General features: G+C 45.4%; 1 protein-coding gene across 4 annotated transcripts in view; it reads left to right on the top strand.

Moving 5' to 3' along the window:
* Positions 1-20,131, top strand: part of ccser2a (coiled-coil serine-rich protein 2a) — an 81,636-nt gene that overhangs the window by 40,962 nt on the left and 20,543 nt on the right. For 3 of the 4 annotated variants that reach the window (XM_018749586.2, XM_018749585.2, XM_018749583.2), the window contains exons 7-9: positions 2,974-3,060; positions 4,569-4,655; positions 8,100-8,213. In XM_018749586.2, the coding sequence (XP_018605102.2) occupies positions 2,974-3,060; positions 4,569-4,655; positions 8,100-8,213 (288 nt within the window). Of the gene's footprint in view, positions 1-2,973; positions 3,061-4,568; positions 4,656-8,099; positions 8,214-14,067; positions 14,153-20,131 lie in introns of all 4 variants that reach the window. The other variant, XM_018749587.2, reaches the window with a different exon arrangement.

Raw genomic sequence — 20,131 nt, 5'->3', positions numbered from 1 at the left:
CTATCTGATGCTTTTATCTAAGACAGCTTGCACATTAAGGTTTGCATGCTAAACTACATATAGTTATGTACCCATTATTCAGATGGGTGATTTTTGCTATGTAAATTCTGGGCAAATGCCTTTCTCCCAGTACAGTAGGATTGGGTATTTGAACACTGGTCCTTCCACCATCCTGCAAAGTTAACTATAGATATTCCTTTTAGAACATACCTTCAAAGTCATTGACTTTGGTCAGACTGGCACTTACAAGCTTTACATCATTTATTATTTTCTTAAAATAAGCTGTCAATCATGAGTTCAGTGTCCATTTACATTTATTCATTTAGCAGACACTTTTGTCTGAAGCGACACACATCTGAGAGCAAACAAAACCATAACACTTCATATTGTGGTTCATCTAACCTCTTTGTTTTATCCAAACATTCTGCCCTCTGCTTGTACCCCCAACTGCACTCTCAATTCTCCTGCTCATGGTTCCCCTACTCTGGAATGTGTGCACCCTTATCGTTGCTGGTCTCTTGCTACTGGTCCCATCTGTCACCTCCTCAGCAGAAACTCTCAGTACATTTCTCAATGGGACTGTAGGTGGCATAGCAGTTGGAGCCTTTGCCTTAAAGTGGATAACTGGTTGAAGCCATTGCCTGGATTTGAATCCATGCTACTCCTGCAGTACCCTTGAGCAAGGTATTTACCCTCAGTTGTTCCAGCAATAATTACCCTGCTGTATAAATGGGTAAATCAATCAAATTTTTAAATAATAAACTCCTCTCTTTGTTTCTTTGGTAGCAGCCCACAGTGCCATACTGTGAGTATTACCTGTTTCTTCCTCTGTGAAAGTGAGGGCCAAAGGAAGGAGATGCTTTTCTGTAGAATGGAGCCGTCAGATGGGATGGCTATGACAGTGTTGCAAAGCTGGACACGGGATTTAGTTTGTTTTAGAGGTGGGTTAGGATTCGGAAGGGTGTTGAGTGGAATCATATATTCTTTATGGGGAGATGGAAAAAATGACCTCCAGCTGATTTTGCTGATTGCTGCTCCGTATCTCGGGAAGGGCTGTGCTGTAATACTTTTTAAAACAGTACTTAATCTGATTTGGCCTTGTAAGCCAACTGAGCAAATGCAATAGTCCTTCATTCAAGGTCTGTTAGGTTGCATGTTGCCGCCAGGCGGGAACGCTGTTCGTCAGATCAGAGGTTCCTCTGCTGCTTCCGAAAGTTTGTTACGGGTGGAAGTGCCTGGTCCTGGGTGTGCCCTTTTTCCTCAAGGCAAGGCCTTTGAAAGCATGGAAGTTTCACGATTAAGGAGAAGTTGAGGCTTCCCTTCACAATTTTCCCCCAGGACTCCTTCCAACTTCACCTTAAAAGACTCCCAACCCAACTTGGCGTCAAAGTTAGTCAAAGTCTTCGCGTCGACCTGGATGAGCATGTGCGTGACTGCTTAACGGGGACCCCCACTTAGACCAGCCATGGCTGATTTAACAGCGGAGCACCAGGAGAAAGGCAATTATTACAATGACTTATTCATGTCTTTGAGGCCTTTTAAAAAGCCATAGTTGTGTCCCTTCGCTGGAGGAAGGTTCGGCCCTGAGGAGCGGAGCAGAAAGCAGCCGCCAGCCTCGACATCTTTGTCTGAACTTCTAAGGCTTTTACTGCGAATGACTTACCGTAGGTAATCTTACAAATGGCGTGTGGCGTTGGGAGATGACAAGGTGGAGAGGTGGCTGTTTTGACTACAGGTAGTGCTTTAATCGAAATAAAAAGTGGCTGCTACTCTTACAAAGAATGGCGCACTGGAGAGAATGACAAAGTACAGTGCCAGTCAGAAGTTTGAGCACACCTGCTGGAGCTTAACCAAATACCGCCTGCTTCTCAGGCTGTTGCTGTTTAGGGGGACCTGAGATTTTGACACTATTCTCAGTGTTTTACAGAAGTATCTACAGCAATGGTGTTCAAGTAGCTTCCAGCAAAAGTACTCAAACTTTTGTCTACGACTGTAAGTGTATAATAATCGATAGCAGTACTTGTACCAATAATCACAAGCAAAATAATTTTCAAACACTTTTAATGGTCACAGAGCTTTCATTGCTGTTTTATCACGGGCATGAAGCAGTAGGTGGTGGTAACATTATTGTGTGCGGGTTGATACGTGGATTCATGATGGCTGTTTCTGGGGACTGTTCTGTCGATAATCTTCCTGGTTTAAATAGGTCAGTCCAGTTGTTAAGGGGAACAAACCATTTTTTTGTGCTCTAGCTGCAGATCATCTGGCTGTAGAAGTATAATCTTTCTCTGCATGTCATAAAAGTGAATGTTGAATGTGATATGACACTGATGACTGTTATCCAGTAATCTTTTCACTTTTGTATTGTACAAATGTAACATTTGAAGGCCTTGGGCAAAGGCAATGGCTAAATAAAGAATAATGGAAATTAATAGTAGCATCCTGTTGAGACTGAACCCAGCTTCCATGTTCTGCTGGAGAAAGTGTTTTTTAAAATCACATTTGTCTCATCTTGGGCTGCTTTTGTTAATTACAACTGTAAAGGTTAATGTTCTAACCTTCATGATTTTGGAATTTTATTGAAAAGCAGTGCCTTACAATGTCTCTCTTGCTGTAATTGTAGTGAATGATAAGCCTATAGACAGCAGTAGAAATGGGTCACAGAGAGTGCAGTGCAGTGTAGAGAGCATAGAAAAGCCTGCAAAGCAAATGACTAATGCACTTCTAACAAGACAGTTACCTATTAGGTAGCCTGAGAGAACAGAGAATGGGTTTGTTTTTGCCACTGTTTACATCTTTGCTTGGAATGTGGTGTAATACATTGGCTGTGAGCACAGCGGGACATGCTGTGCTGAACAGCTGGGGGAGAAGTTTTGACGCGGTTGGGGCTTCTCACCGGGAAGTAGGAAGCAGCAGCTGGAATGCGGAATGTATTCCAAGCCGGGTCCGCTAACTCCATTCCCCTCCCTGCAGATGGAAGATGGGGTCAAGATCCACAAGGCTTTGGCATCGGAGTTGTTGACTCCAGAAATCAGTGAGGACCCCGGCTCTGCCCTGCAGGTGAGATCCTCCTTCAAGGCATTCTGGGGTTCAGTAGAAACTGAAACCATGGTAACACCTGCTGAAATTACTGCTCTAACAAGGGCTTAATATTTGTATGCGTGGCAGAGTTCACTGCATCTACTGTATCTCATTTATACAAGAGAGGCATAAAAGATTCCCCTCTAATTATTTTATTGTGGTTGTTTCACTACTCATCTGATACCTTTGCTATCAAGCTCGAAGTTTAGTGAAGAGGGACTTAAACCAGCAACTTTACATTTATTCAACTGACACTTCTCCAAAACAGCATTAAGCTTCTTACAGTTCTGTATCCATTTATACACCGAGGTGATTTTCACTAGAGTCATTCAGAGTATGTACTTTGGTCCAGGGTACTACAACTAGAGGTGGGAATAAACCCTGCGTTCCTTGGACAGGCAGCTCCAACTTCTGCGCTACCTGTTACCCCACTGGCGCTTCTCTTATGGTGATAATGGGTCTCTTTGTCTGCCTGCCTGATGATCAGGTTTAATATCTTCCCTGTGCATATCTATTGTCAAACTAAAAATGTATTTTTTCATCTTTACATTGCAGTTTCAATAATGGATTTTGTGTGTAGGCTTGCAATCACAATGCTTTCATGTCAAATCCCAGCAGGGACCATGCTGTTGTGCTCCTTATTAGAGAACTTGAATTACTTCAGCGAAAATATAGTTTTTTAAATGTCTGAAAGTGTAAAATTACGAGCGGTGCATATAAAATCAGCCTAATTATTAGTTGTTTTTAGCAGCAGCAGCAGAAGCAGCAAGAGCCTATCCTTTCATAGAAATACTAATAATGCTTCACTATGTGTCAAGTGACTGACAGGAACGGTGGAATTTCTCCATTCAACCGTTCAACTTCTGGATACGCCATAGGGGTGGTGCCGTTGTTTAATATTCCGTACCTGTGGCCACTATGAATTGTTAATGGAAGCGGCCTCCCTGTCTGACTTACAAGGTAGCAGCAACCTCTGCAGTGATCCACACCCAGGTGTGGAGAGCACCACTGTAAAGTGCCTTGCACATGGTATAGACCACCGTCTCCCTGCCCCTCCAGACGGTTGCGGCCCTCATCAGAATTTCACCTCTCTCCTACATCACGGGGACTGTCGGCTGCATTAAAGCTTCATTGCCTTCTTCCCCAGAAGTCCTCTGATGCACCACCCACACACCCCTCTGCTCTCATTACTCTGTTTGTTTGCTTTTTTGTCTTGTTCTTCTCCATCGTGCATGTGTTCGCATCGTGTTTTGATGAGGCCCTTGGCCTTTGTTTGGCCGTCAGCCCCTTTCGGACCTCTGTGCGGTTCGTGTGTGTGATTCCCATACCTATTGTCTGCAGAGTGGTAACTTGCTTGCAAGCAACGAGGTCAGAAACTGACCTTGTAACCTGAAGGCTGCTGGTTTAAGTCTCAGGAAGGACCCTGGTGGGCTGCTCTTGAGGGTTGCTTGAGCACATATGCAAGAGGTTGCTGTTTTGTGTTGCAGGCAGAGAAACTGATGAGGGAGGTGCAGGAGCTGCGGGAGGAGCTGAGGAGTAAAGAGAGAACCATTGCTCAGCTGACGCAGCAGCTGGTGAGTTTCCCAGATGCGGCTCCCAACTAGCTTGAACCCGTCTCCTCTGCTTCCTCTCAGCATTCCTTACAGCCCTTCTGATATTGTAAAGGTGCCCAGTTTTCACTCTTGAATGCCAAAGTCCTGCAGCTGTTACAATAAATGTCAGTTTAGTGTCTTCATTTGCTCCAGAAGAGGCAGGTGACATGTTCAGAAGGGCAGCGGATGCCGAGCGACCACCAAAACATCTCAGGTCCCTTGAGGCCTCAAGTTTAGCACCCCTTCTCCAGTATTTAGGCACTGAAAATGCGTTAACTCTCTTTAATACTTAAGAACAACTGCATATTCAGTCTGTTCCTAAAGCAAGTTTTTTTTTTTTTTTAAAAAATCCATATTAATAAATGGCTTCTCATCTTACAAACACAACTAGGACTGGAGTTGTGTAATTTTGTTTTGTTCATAACTCCAAAGTTATTTATACCACTAACTCTGAATGAAGAAAAGCTTCATAATACAGGTATCCTTTGATCTGTTGCTGGGTTGGGGTCTGGAAAAAGCCTCACATATGGCTATAATAAACAAAAATACATTTTAAGAGTTTCTGTTTTAATAGTTTGTTTATATTTTAGTGTTTTCTCAACTTTGAGGAACGGCAAAGTTAGATCTATTTTAAAATCATTAAAAATTCAACTGCACCAAAATCCAATCAGTGCCAGTTGTGGACCAGTTCCTCCTATGAGCACAGGCAACTTTCGTCACCTTGTTATTGATCGCCGACACTCGGGAACTCCATGAACAGGTTGTAAACATTGTGGAAGTGAGTTGAATGAACCCAGTGTCACACTCTAGTTCTGTAACTGCTTTTTAGTGGCATCAGTCAACTGCATGCATACAAACAGGTTGCTTTTGTTCTGCTACAGAAAAGAATTTCCTGTCTTTTCGCTAACCATCCTCATTTCATCCTTTTCTCTTTGCCCTCAAGCCACGTTCACATTTATTCATTTAGCTGACGCTTTTCTCCAAAGCGACTTGCAATGTTAAGGTTACAATTATTTACCCATTTATACAGCTGGGTAATTTTACTGGAGCAATTCAGGGTAAGTACCTTGCTCAAGGGTACTACAGCTGGAGGTGAGGCTCGAACCTGTGGGTCTAAAGGCAGTTGCTCTAACAACTACGCTACCAGCTATCCACTGTTCAGGGTGCACCTGTGTGAGCACGTGTTTCAGGCCAAGCTCACCTCTTCTGGTTTCCAGGAAGGCTTTTGCTGGAGCCCCTTGTTGTGATTGGATTAGTGATAGGGTTAGGGATAGGTTTAGGATTAGGGTTAGGCAGGCATTCCCATCAGGCCACAGGTAGGGCCACTGGCTGTCCTAGCGATTAAGTGGGGAAAATGCTGCTGGGTCGTGCCCTGCTGCTGTACCCGCAAGCAGGGTACTTAAATGTCCTCCCTTAAAGATCCAACTGTGTCCATGGATAAACTGTAAGCTACATAGGTCACTTTGGGCTTCTTTGCAAGTGGATTAATTAATAGGCAAATTAGTTAATTAGTAGTCAGAATCCTGTTTGTATGGTGTGAGATGGATTTGTCACGGGTTACGAGACCATGTTACAGAACTGTTGTCAGTGTGAAAAGAGTTGGTGAAAACTATTATAAAAGTGCATACAGTATAAAAAGATAGTATACAGTATTTTTACTTCTTCTGCTTTTGTCAGTTCGTCGAACGAATGTAGAAAGGAAGGTTGCTAGTTCAAGTCCTAAGAAGGTCTCTTCTGTATCACAAATTACCGAAGCTTAAAAGTTTATACAAACATTGCCTAGTTAACATGTGGTCACCAATGACACCAGGTTTATGACTGTGCCTTTTCTAGACCATGATTACTCATGTCCACCTTTAGGGTTAATGCTCATGTCTTTGATAACTGGTGCGACCCACTAAGAATATTTCCCTGTGAATGACAGTGCAGCTCACGCATTGGTATCATGCGTACATTGAATAAACTTTAAATTAGGAAGGTAAGGCTTTCTATTTTTGTATTTTTGGTGGGGGAGGGGAATAACCCAAAACCCTTTCCCCACAGGGATTGATAAAATATGTTCATTACCATTTCATTTAAAATAGAGCAAATATAATTCTATAATAAATATGTACACAAGTTCTATTTTTTTTTATAATTTGTTAAAGTGGGCGCAGTGGGTTGGACCAGGTCCTGCACTCCGGTGGGTCTGGGGTTCGAGTCCCACTTGGGGTGCCTTGCGATGGACTGGCGTCCTGGCCTGGGTGTGTCCCCTCCCCCTCCGGCCTTACGCCCTGTGTTGCCGGGTAGGCTCCGGTTCCCCGCGACCCCGTATGGGGTAAGCGGTTCAGAAAATTGTGTGTGTGTGTGTGTGTGTGTGTGTGTGTGTGTGTGTGTGTGTATTAGTGTATTTAACACGTTCTGGTACATTGAGAAATGGGAATTTTTTTTTTCCACTTTGGGAAGCTTGGCGCTTATTTTTAATATGCAATGTGCAATTCTAATGAATTCATGCTAAAATAGCTAAATATTTCCATTGACCAAATGTTGAACTAAAAGAGTACAAGTGACAGGACCCCAGAGGATGGCAGGATGTTCTCCAGAGCGCCAGTCATACAGTTACTGCCTGCGTTCTGGCCCCTGACATTGACGTTCGGTGGGCCACGAGTGAACGGTGCTGTGCGCATCAGCGAAATGTGGGTGCCTAACTGGGTACAGAAAGACGAAGCTGCTTTCACCAGCTGTAAGGACAATCGTGGAAGCATGAATTCTTCGGAGACGACACTCCTGCCTCTTAATGTGTTCAGAAACATGAGCTGAAAATGGGTTTTGTGCGGCCGCGTTGCGTTCGTTTGGGCTTCCGCTCTGTCGGCTGTCATTAAACCGTCGTGTCCGCTTGGTGTTTTCTTTTTCCCTCGGTGGTGGTGGTGAAAGGCTCCTATTAGTGGCGTCCTCCTTCAGACCAGCTGTGTTTTTAAAGTGGCTTCCCATTAGCCTGCCATGTTGAGGGGTGCGGTTTGTTGGAGACGGCGAGGTGACCATTTGGGCTGCCGGTGATTACTTCCTGCTTGTTCCTCTTTTAAAAAATGTCCTTTCATCTGAGGAGTTCAGAACTCCTACTCCTCTCTCCATGGTACTCCTGTGGCAATACACAGAAGCCTCTTGAAATAATGATGTTTCGCTGTCTGTCAGGCACCCTAATTGGGCAGATAATAGCTGGTGTCATTTCTTCTGCCCTGTGTCTTCTCAACAGGTCTATATTTTTCTCTGTGGCTGGAGAAAAAAAAGCAGGCAGAATGAAGCTGAAGAGTAAGAAGCAATTAACGAATATGCAAATGGACTTTGCCAGACGCTGACAGCGAAATATCGCTGATTGCCTGCCAGGATTTCTAAGCGCGGCCGTGATTTTCGTTTATTGTATCTTTGCGTTCGTTATTCTCCCTGCAGTCTGCCCACGCGCATACGCCGAGGTGTCAGTGCCAGCAGAGGGCGCCAGCCGGCCGAGGGGAAAGACGCTCGCACCACGATAAGGCCACGCAGACGCCCTGGAGGGGACAGTCTGTGAGTTTTCCTTCAGTGTCCTTCCTCCTCCTTCCAGCTCCACATCCTCCGGGGCGTTGCCTCCTCCATCTTGGCTCCGGCGTTGAGACCGGCAGCAGGAAACAGGAAAGGAGCACTGGATTCCTGTGTGAAACCTGGAACCTTTTTAGGCCTGTAAATCTTAAAAATCATCCCAGCCAGTTGTCTTCAGGAACCTTATAACTGTATTATATAACAGAACATATCATCATGTATAATTACCTATACACCATAGTCGCTTTGCACATGATTTCAGCAGAACACTCTCATAGCTTGTAAATTTGCATTTAGCACATTAACAGTTGGGTATTTAATGAAGCATTTTAGGTTTCAATACTTGAACCGGCAAACATTTGGTAACGAATGAAGCCCTTTAACCATTTTGCCATCTGCTGGCATTACCAGATGGTGCGGTGTTGTAATTTGTCCTTTAAATGAGGAAAGCCTCCAAAGGCACAGTGCTTCTTATTTGCTCAGTCTAAGTTCGGTAAGAGCTGATGTGATCTGGCGTTCTAGGTGTAAATCCGCTGATAGTTGGCAGACTGCTAAAAGACTCACTGGATGCCTTGTGCCTTGGAATGGAGGGTTACAGCTGTAAATATAGTCCATCTGCTAAGTGAACGAGGTGCAAAGGTGCTGATGCCTGCTGTGGGAACCGTGGTACTGAGGCTAGAGGCTGAAAACAAAACCCTGGTTGACACCCAGTGGTAAGAGAGGTATGAATTTTTCACTAGAAGGCAAGTCAAGCTTTGCAAAGATGGCCTTGGTGCACAGAGTGAGAAGAGCAACACAGATTTCTTCAGAAAGGTCTACCTTGGCCAGCTTAGTTTGTTTTTTTTTTTTTTTTAAATAAATTGTTGTTCTTTTGTTGGGTACATTGACTGCTTTGTTTTGGATCTACCCAGGTGATTTTGGTGGGGGTGGTATATGAGTGGGTAAAATAGCATTGAAAAAGGCTATAAGAGTTGAAATTTACCTCTTCGTTCATGGTTTGTTTGAAAGGACAGATAAAGTTCCCCTGTAAGCATGGCATGGCGCAGGAGAAGCTATGAGCCTGTCCAATGTCTGTGGGGGCACATAAACCCGATGTTCAAGCTATAATAACTTGCATCCACCATAGACTTTTGACCTACAATACATTTCCCCCCCCACCAGTAAATTGGGTTTCTGGTGCTTTCACAGTACAGGCATTCACTCTCCAAAAAAAAACAACCGTTCCGCTCTTTCACGTCAGCCGTATCTTCGGCAAGCAGCAGGCCTACGCAGCTGTTTTGACAGGCCGAAGAGGGGAGTCATTGAAGAACTTCTGCCTCAGTCTTTAGCGGGGACAAAGAAGGCGGCGGAAGCAGCTAACAGACAGGAGTGCACCCCCCCCACCCGCTGTGGCAACGTTGCTACGATATTCCGTTTGAGGAGTCCTCTTGCTTTTCTCCCTGAGCGCAGCAGGAGTTCAAAGCCTGCCGAAGCGGTGGGGGGTGGTGGCGGAATGGCACGCCGGGCGACTTGTCTGCTTGTTCAGATCCCTGTCACGTCTCTTGGGGAAACACATGGGGACAGTAGAAAACGGCAAACACGACCGCTAATGTGGTACGGCATAATCGGCAAACACATCCTGTGATGTGGCATGGTGTAATCGGCGACCGCGATCTCTAATGATACACGCATAAACAGCAGACGCAATCTCCAATGTGGCATGGCGTAATCGGTAAACACCACTGCTAATACAGCGCAGCGTGGCATAATCGACAAAGGCGATCGCTAATGACGCACGGCATACGCAGCCTCTAATGTGGCACAATCGCTAATGTTGTACTGCATCTTTGTACAAATGTGTGGCGCGGCATAATCGGCAGACGCGATGGCTACAGATACAGGCTCAAGCAGCCTGAGTGCTGCGCAAACCACATTCCCTGATGTTGGCCTGCAACTCACCCTACTCACCACATGACCTTTGAGTCAATTTCTGCCTATGAAGAAACTGCAACACAATGTGGAGGAAACCACGTCCCTGGCAAAATTCAGATGAAATATTAGCCATTAGAAAACTGATAACTCAAGTCCTTCTTTCTGATTGGCCACTTCGGCATTTCTGATCCCGCATATTAAAGCAATAAGGCACCAGAGGCTCTGTTGAGGCGTGAATTTCAGTCACAGCCAAGGGACCTTTAGCTACTGTGGTATAAAGACCTCTCATTCCTCATGGCTTTAGTAAGCAATTGCGTGATGGAAAATGCTAGATGGACTCTAAATAGGCCCCCTTGGTTTGTGTATTTGTTCAGATTCAGGGCTCAGTTCAGTAACGAGCGCTCAGGGTGCCCAGCCCCGTATATGTTCATTGCTGTGGTGGGCGGGAGTACTGTGTGTTCCATCTGTGTGACCTGTCTGTGCCCTTGGAAAAGAACAAGCTCAAGTTCCTGAAGCAAAATCTTTCCCCAAATACCAGCAACATTGAACCGTTACAGTCCCCACCCCTTATATTTCCATATCTCCTCTTGCGTTTCTGAATTAGACTTTACCACAGATGGATGGTGTTATTGATGCGTTTGGTGGAGCCGACCACCTGATTGGCAGTTTGTGGTCTTGGGGACAGACGTGTTCAAAATTCATGAAGCTCTAGACAAGTAGTTTACACAGAGATGTCTCTTTATGGAGTGCACTGAAAGCTATTATAGGGCTCACTGCTTTTATTACCCAAACGCTTATTACGCCTTAAATTAATGTGGCCATGTTTCCACTCCATGTTAATTTACTGTCCCTGTGGGTCCCGTGTGAGTCATACAGGGAATGAGTGAATTTCAAACACCTTCTTTTCCGGAAATGACTGATGGCAGAGCCGTTCACATGTGGTCTCTCTAAAGGATTGCCTCCAACTTTTAGCATCCGGGTATGAAATTCCATCATCGGCTGTATCGCTTCCTTGTTAGACAACTGTTATTTAGCTGATGCTTTTCACCAAAAGCCATTTACAATGTGATCTATTTACATTTATGTGTATTTAGCAGACACTTTTCTCTAAAGCGACTTCCACCAAACTCTGTGCTGTTACTAGCCCATACACCTTATTCACCAAGGTAACTTACACTGCTAGATACATTACTTACAATGGGTCATGCATCCATACATCAGTGGAACACACTCTCTCTATCACTCACACACTATGGGTGAACCTGAAGAGCATGTATTTGGACTGTGGGAGGAAACGTACTCAGACACGGGGAAAAAATGCAAACTCCACATACACTGAGTGGGGATAAAACCCACATCCTCTTACATGACCCAGGCGCCGTGAGACGACAACGCTACTCATTGTGCCATCGCCCCACCTGCTACTTACTAAGCTACTTAGTTATTTACCCATTTATGAAGGTAGGTGATTTTTAGTCGGTTAAGCCAAGGTAGTCATCATGGTCAAAGATATGAAAGCAGGTGATGGGATTCAGACCTCTGTCTTTAGTCTTAGAAGAAGGCCATGAACCACTGTGCTAAATGCTGTAATGCTAAAGGATCACATGTTTATTTGCTGAACATCTAATTTTCTGAATTTATTGACATTCATTCATTTAACGGATGGATTTGTCCAAAAAAAAAAATGTAATGAGTATTAACTAGTATTTAGCTGACACCTGTGGCCAAAGCTACTCATAATGCCATATACACTAAACTTCCCACAATTATTCACCTTTCTATACAGCAGAATAATCTTGCACTCACTTACAGAGATATATGCACAGAGAGGGCATTTTAGAGCCACCCGTTGACCTCAAATGTATACAAACAGAGAGAACACGTAAACTGCACACAGCCTGGAATCAAACCCACGTCCCATTTCATAGCTGAGGTATCGCGAGGCTCCAACGCTATCTGATTCGCCACCATACTGTCCAGTATGCCTTTCTGTGCTTTAGGCATTTATTTGTGTGAGCCACAGGTGCTAAAGACTTTTCCAGTCAGGCCTCCAAGGCCACAGTACAGCAGATAAACAATCCACCTTAAGTGAGTTTGGATGACATGCATGCGAAGGGATGGTGATGATCAGCATGGATGGGAATGGGGGTCGGAGGGTAATCAAGAAAATGCACGGAGATACGCAGAGCAGTCTGTCTCATTAATGATAGAGACAAACAAGTCAACAAAGAGCGGTAAGAAAACAATGTGCTTGAAGGCTCACGTCTGGCCCTGTGGAACGAAACCGCGAGGACTTTGAGGGCAAGGGTCACACCTCGAGCTGTAATTAGACATCTCGCCTGTCAGTTCGGAAGGTTCTGACACCGCGTGCCACAGCATGAATGGCGCACTGATGAGCAGCGGCTTAGTGAGGTCAAGAAAACAGATCACAAGCTCTGGCACCACTTCAAAATGCTGCTTTGACCAAAGAGTGCGGCGAGAGCCTCGACCGTTCCTTTAGTCTTTATTTACGCTGACAGGTGGACGCATCGTCGCTGAGAAAAGCATAACTTGGATGGTGTGTTTGCTCTCTGGCTGTTTTCCTCACTCCCAGCTTCTTTAACCAGTAGGAAAATCATTATCCGTGACAAGAAGACTCTTGATAATTAAGGATGCAAAAAAATGTTAAGTCCTATGCTGGTTGAACAAATTTTGCCTGATTGTTATTATGGTAACAAGGGTAACAAATGCACCTGCTGTTGAGGCTTCATGCAACCAATTGCAGCATGGGGGGACGTTGATGAGGTGTTTCACATTAGCCAATCAAAAGCAGCCATCGCCATCAAATACATATGTCACAGAAGGGCAGGTGGTTTTTTTTTCTTCTTCCCCAAAATATATATTATTTTACACTCTGGCCTGCTGCTGGCGGAATCACGGCAGGTGACCGGCGAGCAGAGATCAAGAGTAATTGTGTTGTGCGTGGCAGCATCAAAGCCCCATCTCTCTGTGCGATGAGTCCAAGATGAGCCAGTGGTGGCATCCAGACGGGACCTGGGGTGGCGTAAGGAAGTTGGGGGTGTTGGTGGAGACTTGAAAAATAGCCAGGAGCCCATGGGGAGCGGACCCTCTGAAAGTACAGGCCCGCTCAATTTAAACCATTGACGAAATACCCAGTGAGGAGATTACCCTGCTGATTGTCATCTCCGTCTGGCGGGCCACACGATTCCGAAGCGCCACTCTAATCCCCAAGCCTGGTCGGGGCTCTTTCCCGGAGACAGACCTTCATTAGCGCCAAGTCCTCATGGCCCTAAGGAAGCCCTTTTTTTTTTTTTTTTTTTCCCCCCCCTCCCATGTCCAATAAGGCTACTGACAGGGAAAGCAAAATAGCGCCGTCAATGAGCGATTCAAAGCGCCTGATGAGATGGTCAGGTGTAAGATCCTGGCAGGATGTAAGTGAAGGTCTTCTCACTTGCTGGCAGGATAGTCTGCCTCGGATGGCTTCTGCTTGTGGCAAAGATGCTGGAAAACGAACAAAATGCGCCGTGCTCACGGCTGTATGACAGAGACAGGAGTGCGGAAAATTCCGCCGCCGGGGATTAATGTCTCGCCCTGAACAAAGCAGCAACGTGTTTGTGTTTGTGCAGCTTGTCAGATGCATCAGACCTTTATTGCACCAACAAATGGTAAACAGTAGTATTTCTTCAGCTACAGCAGGTTTGCAGGGTGGAAAGAAATGTAAACCACTCAGTGTTCAGATCTCCAGCTTGGGTTTGAGTAGGTGTCCTCCCCACCCGCTTTAACCCCCTCCCCTGTTTTAGTTGGAGTTGCTGCAACCCAGGATGCTCCGCGTTCTGAATTAACGTGGCCTTTGGCGCTTGCCGGCGCCCCTCTGCTCGTCCGCGAACGTGTGTCACGCCCCTGTCCTTCTGTGTTTTGTCTCTCTGCACAGGGCACGTTGCCTGCTCCCTTCTTCTCCCCTTGGCAGGGCCCATTCCAGGGGATCCCTCGGGCCAGCGTGCCACACCGTCGACAAAGTGAGTCCCTGATACTTGCCGCTGGCCCTGCCCTTTCATATCTGGTCAAACCCTCCAGAAATGTCCATGGCGTCCCTGCACTTTGAATGCTCTCTCTTTCGTTCATCCGCTTTTTCCAAATAATCCTCTTCTGTCATCCTCTATCCTGGTTCACCGGTTCATCTTCCCATGTCACCAATTCATGTGGGGGGTGTGGTGCCATATAAATCTCAGATTCCTGTTGAAAGCTGTATGAATATATAGTTCATCCTTAAAAATACATAAATTGTCCAGGAAGTGTTGAAAAATGTGTAACGTTGACCTTTGTAACACAAGGAAGAAGTGTCTTGAGAATTGTATATTTGAAAATATATATTTAAATTAAGTAATGAAAAAAATTGGGCTTTATTTTGCCAATTAACCACACAATGTTTGTTCAGTATTTTTTTTTAATGTTTTTATATGTAATCCAGAAAATATATTGCAGACTGTCTGGTCATTCCAGTGCCTGGTAACCTGAGGTCCAGTCATACACAGATGAACTGTATATTGTCATTAAAAGTTGAAGAAATGTGTAGGAAGTGTTGATGAATAATATGAAATTATTACAGGAATGTAGTGGTGACTTCCAAAACAGTATAATTTGGAGGGAAAGTGGATCTACAACATTCAGTGTGTCATTGTTTGGTGTTCATGGTTTGTGTGTTTCCCGTTACTTGTCTGCATCTGCTGGTAACGTAATCTGTTTGAAAACCAAGGCAGAGCTGGTCCTTTCCTGTGGACACAAGACACAATCCTTAACTGTTTTGTTACTTGCTGTTTGACGGATCAATTAAACACGACCGCTCAACATTTCTGATCTTGACCATTGAATGGAGCCACTTGCAAACAGTACGGCTGAATCTTTCTAAGGCCTGCTCTTTCGTTCCCTGATGTGTCAATAAAAGCAGCAGCAGAGAGATCAGGGGTAAGAGTCACGTCTGCCTCAGGTGCAAAGGGCTACGTCTGCAACACGCGGCGATTTGCCTGAGCGCACCTTTTCTGTGCGGGTTCCCTGTTGTTAACAGCAACACCCTGTGTATGGAACACTGTGTAATCCCCACTGCGGGTGGTGCGTTTCTGCATTTGGGACCATAAACTGCGGACAGGGGTATGACTGCTTTATAGAGCAGAATGTGATTACTCTAGATCAGGTCTGTAGATTAACCTTTTATTGACATCTTCTCTGCACCTCTTATTTTTAGCTTTATTTTCAACTTTTGAGATCTTGTATAACATCGAAGGATTATAGTATTTCTCAGAAGTAGGTGAACCTTGTATAAAATATTAAAATAAACATAAAATGTAGCTCACAAGTGGTAATGTATAAATTGAATAAATGATTGATTTACACACCTGATCCTACTGACCCACTTGGTTTAATCAATGCAACTTGGGCTTCTCTTATTTCTACACCTGCACTACTTGTGTGTTTCTGCTACACACACGATTTCCTCTAAAGCATTATATGGGATTGGTTATTACACACCTGGGGGGCGTGGTGGCGCAGTGGGTTGGACCGGGTCCTGCTCTCCAGTGGGTCTGGGGTTCAAGTCCTACTTGGGGTGCCTTGTGACGGACTAGCGTCCCGTCCTTGGTGTGTCCCCTCCAGCCTTACGCCCTGAGTTGCCGGGTTAGGCTTCGGCTCCTTGCGACCCCGTATGGGACAAGCGGTTCAGTAAGTGGTGGTGGTGGTGTATTACATGAGAAAGACGGCTTCTCATTAAATATTCATTTCATGGTAAAACTAAGGTACACAAAGGGTTTCACAGATTTTCATGCAGCACTGCATATAACCTGCAGCAGCAGGTAGGGCAGAGGTTCGAGTCATCACCTTTCAGCTGAAGGATATAGGTGTGAATCCCAACTCCTGCTGTAGCACCCTTGCGCTGGGTGCTTATTCTGAATTCTTCCAGTAAAGCTTACCCAAAGGGGTAAATTATTAGCTCAATATGCATACATTTTAAGCTGTGCAGGAGAAAGGTGTCTGCTCTATTAATAAATAATAACTAGCACAGGCTCTTGTGAAAATGCTCACTTGTGAGCTGTGATACAAGCTACAAAAACTTCAGTTAAAGAAATATTAATCATTTTGTTAATTGGGTGAGTTACAGTGAAAACAAGGAAAGTGTCAGTGTGTGTACGGGTGTGTATATGTAGGACTCTTTAAAGATGGCACTGCAGAGGTAATCAAGCGTTTTTCCAGATGTATGTGTGTGTTTGTCTTGACTTCAGCTTTTGCAGTATGTGTAGCTGCCTGTCCGCTTGACCACTTCATTTGTAATGTCTCTCTCCCTCTGCTTCTCCCATAATGCCCTTGGCAAGGAGTGGAGCAGCTAGTGCATTACATCTGTGATAAGGCGTGGTACAGTACTGTTTTCAGATTTCTCTAATGCCCACCCCCGCATGAAGGGTCATGTATGCTGCGATGCCCCGCCCCCTTTCCCTGCACGGTAAAGCATGTCCGTCTCAATGCCCCGCTCACATTGATACGCTGTGAAGCATGTATGTTACCCCGATGGCCGTACCCCCTTTTTCAAAACACTCTGGAGTACACCTCGTTGCTCCTCCACATTCAGAGCACAGTAAGACGGGTGCACGTCATTGCCCTCTATTCAATGTACCATAATAAATGTTATCCCTGTTGCCCAACTTCCCTGTATGAGGAAACATGTAAAGTCCATTGCTCCGCCCCTTTCCGCACACATTCATACAGTTCATTGACCTGCGCTTCGCCCTTTCGCTGCACGGTTTGTGCCCTCGTGGAGTGTGTCCGCTGTTTCTTTTCTCTAACAGATCTGTATAAGGGTGTACGCTGTATGCCGGCGTTATTTCACCTATTTCCCTTTCAATGCATCGCTCTCACACACCCCCTCTCACCCACCACCCCCTCTCAAGCTGTCCTCTGCTGTCCTTCAATATACTCTTCCGTCTGGATCTGTAATTTGTCTCAGTTCCGTCTGTCTCTCTATTTTTCCCTTTCTCTCGCTCTCCCGCCCGCTCGCCCGCTCTCTCTGTCCTGCCAGTGCCCCTCACCCATCTGCTCCTTTCTCTCCCTGTCGGCGAGTGGAAAAACAAACACAGCGATGGGCGAGTTTGCACCATCCGGCCTGCTAGTTTGCCCGGGGCGCTCCGTCCCAGCATTCGGCATGACCCTCAAGCCGCGGGAGCCGAACCCACAACAAGGCCTCATTCACACAGCTACCCGGGGGGTGGGGGGGGGGACTCTTGTTAAACCATGTCGCATTCACTTTACCCACGTTAGCCCTTTCGCTGTGTGTCCGGTAGTGAAATGCTTATCCGGATGTGATTCTTTGCCAGGAAAAACTGTTCTTTTCCCTCTAGAAGAAAACTACTGTTGTCTTTCAAACTACACCAATGACTTTGGGATATGTATTTTATTTTTAGTGTTATTATTTAGCAGACTTTTCTCCAGTGCAACTTACAGACTTTTCTTTTTTTCAATATTTCTTATTTTCTTATTTATTGTATCCATCCATTGTCAACAACCGCTTGTCCCAAGCAGGGGTCGTGGCAAGCCGGAGCCTTTCCCAGCAACACAGGGCGCAAGACCAAAGGGGGCAGAGGCACACCCAGGTTGGGACACCAGTCCGTTACAAGGCACGGACCCCAGACGCACCATACAGTGGGCATTGGCTGGCCACGCCCCCCATTTTTATGTTATATTTATTTTTATTATGGGGGCTCACTGGGTTGAACCAGGTCCTGCTCTCCGGTGGGTCTGGGGCTCAAGTCCGCTTGGGGTGACTTGCGACAGACTGGCGTCCTGTCCTGGGTGTGTCCCCTCCCCCTCCAACCTTATGCTCTGTGCTGCCAGGTTAGGCTCTGGCTCCCCGCGACCCTGAATGGGACAAGCGGTTCAGAAAATGTGTGTGTATTTTTATTATTTTATTAATAGTGTTACGTTTTTTTAGGTTTTTCACTGAGCTACTCACTGTAGTTTTCTCATTTATACAGCTAGGTAACTTTACTGTATCAATTCAACATCAGGACTTTGTTCAGTAGTGCAATCACAGAAGGTGGGATTCAAATCCTTGTCCTTCAGCTGGAAGGTGACGGCCCCAGCCACTAAGCTGTTTCTGATTGTTTATAACGCGGCGGCTGCCATCTGAGCGCGATGCCGCCGTGATTGGAAAACTCTAAAGATGGTTTTTCCTGCTGTAGTTTGCTGATTCAGACGTGTGGCGTCCTCAAATCCAGCTTGTCTCAAGGAAAGCGATGTGCCCCGTCTCACGTAGCCTGCTTTCTGTATTTTCCTTAAAGATGCCACATTTTGAAGGAACGCCGAGCTTTCATAAATCTTTCAGCGGTCCGGCCGGTGCGGAAACGTGCCGTTGCCTCGCAATCCTGAATGCCTAAAAGGAAGCTCCCGATTCGGCTGGACACGGCACGGTCCGCAGTCGAGTTCTATTTTTAATCTTCGCTCATCTGTCTCCTTGTCCTTGGCTGATTGAAAGTAAAGTGTTTTTGTATGATTATTTTTTTATCTTGATTGATATTATAATTGTTTTTTCAAGTGCTGCACTCCCATCCAGATTGCTTGTAGATATTCCTCCGTCATTATTCAAATGTGCCTTGAGCCAGTTTAGATGCAATGAAAAGGAGATAAATATGATTAGGGTACACTGGTTTCAGCATCCACATATGGCAGCAGACTGGCGTGCAGAACCAGAATGCCTCTTAATGCTGTTACTTTTCTGTCAATTGTTTTGGGGTGGCCTGTGGATCTGCATTTGTGTCAGGTTCTCCCAGTGTTCGCATGTCTTCCTCCGGGTGCTCTGGTTTCCTCTGGTTGTGTTTAAGGTGAATTTGTGACTGTAAATTACCTTTAGCATATGCATTCATGAGTGACTTTCATTGTCTTACATTGCTCCGATGTAAAAATGGGTTAATGGCACTAGGGATTTTAGTGTATCTAACACTGTATGCGTGTATGCTAAATACTAGCAAATAATCTTTGTAACTTTGGAGAAAAGTGCCAAATTAATTAATTTAAATGTAAAACTGCTTCCATACCCCCCGCCTGTTCCCGAGCTTTAAAACCATGGGAGGTGACTTCAGCCTGATGGCACTTTCACTTTCTTTAGTTACTTGAGTGTTGGGACAGTTGGCAGTGTAGTGGTTAGAGGTGCTGCCTTCGCACCCAAAGGTTGCAGGTTTGAATCCCAGCTGTAGTACCCTTGAACAAGGTACTTATCCTAATTTACCCTAGCTGGATGAATATTTGTAAGTTCTTTTGGAGCAAAGCATCAGCTAAATGGATAAATGTGTGTGTGCAGACTTATACACTTCAGTAAGTATACAGATAAAAGAAGGAAATGGCAGGCAGGTGATTGGCCTCTACATCACATCTCAAATAGGCCCTTTTAGTTCCTCTTGTACAGGGGTTGTGGGGGTGCGGTGGGTTTGGCTGGTGCCTTCTGTGTGGTGCATCTGAGGTTCGAGCGCTGCAGAGGGTGCCTTGCGGTGGGCTGGCGGTCCGTCCTGGGTGTGTCCCCTCCCCCTTGACTTCAGCTTGTGAACGCAGGCCATGATGTGTGTTTGGTTTTGTTTTATCAAAGCCAGTGGCCACTGCTTCCCACAGAGGGAGTAGATTAGTTAAGTATGAGAATTAAAGACTTGAAGCCTAAAGGCTGCTGAGTCAAGTCCCAGAAAGAAGCCCTGGTGCTGTACCCTTAATATGGTATTCAACTTGAGTTGCTCAGTTAGAAAATAAAACTACATGAATTGTGAAAAATGGACGAAAAGTTTGAGACATAACAATAAAAGTGCGATATGCTTGGCCTGGGTGAAGAGAGAATGGCAAGTGTGTGTCTTTCAGCCCATCCCCCCCCCGATGCTGACTCATTGGCGGTGTGAACGAGGGCTTTGAAGAATGAAGCGATGGATTTGGAAAGAAAGAAAAAGGAAATAAAGCGAGCAGTGATTAAAGGTTGGGCT

The sequence above is a fragment of the Scleropages formosus genome, chromosome 4, assembly GCF_900964775.1.
Source record: "Scleropages formosus chromosome 4, fSclFor1.1, whole genome shotgun sequence".
Taxonomy (NCBI): Eukaryota; Metazoa; Chordata; class Actinopteri; order Osteoglossiformes; family Osteoglossidae; genus Scleropages; species Scleropages formosus.
The sequence above is the reverse complement of the archived record's forward strand: the minus strand, read 5'-3'. Positions and strand labels throughout refer to the sequence as shown.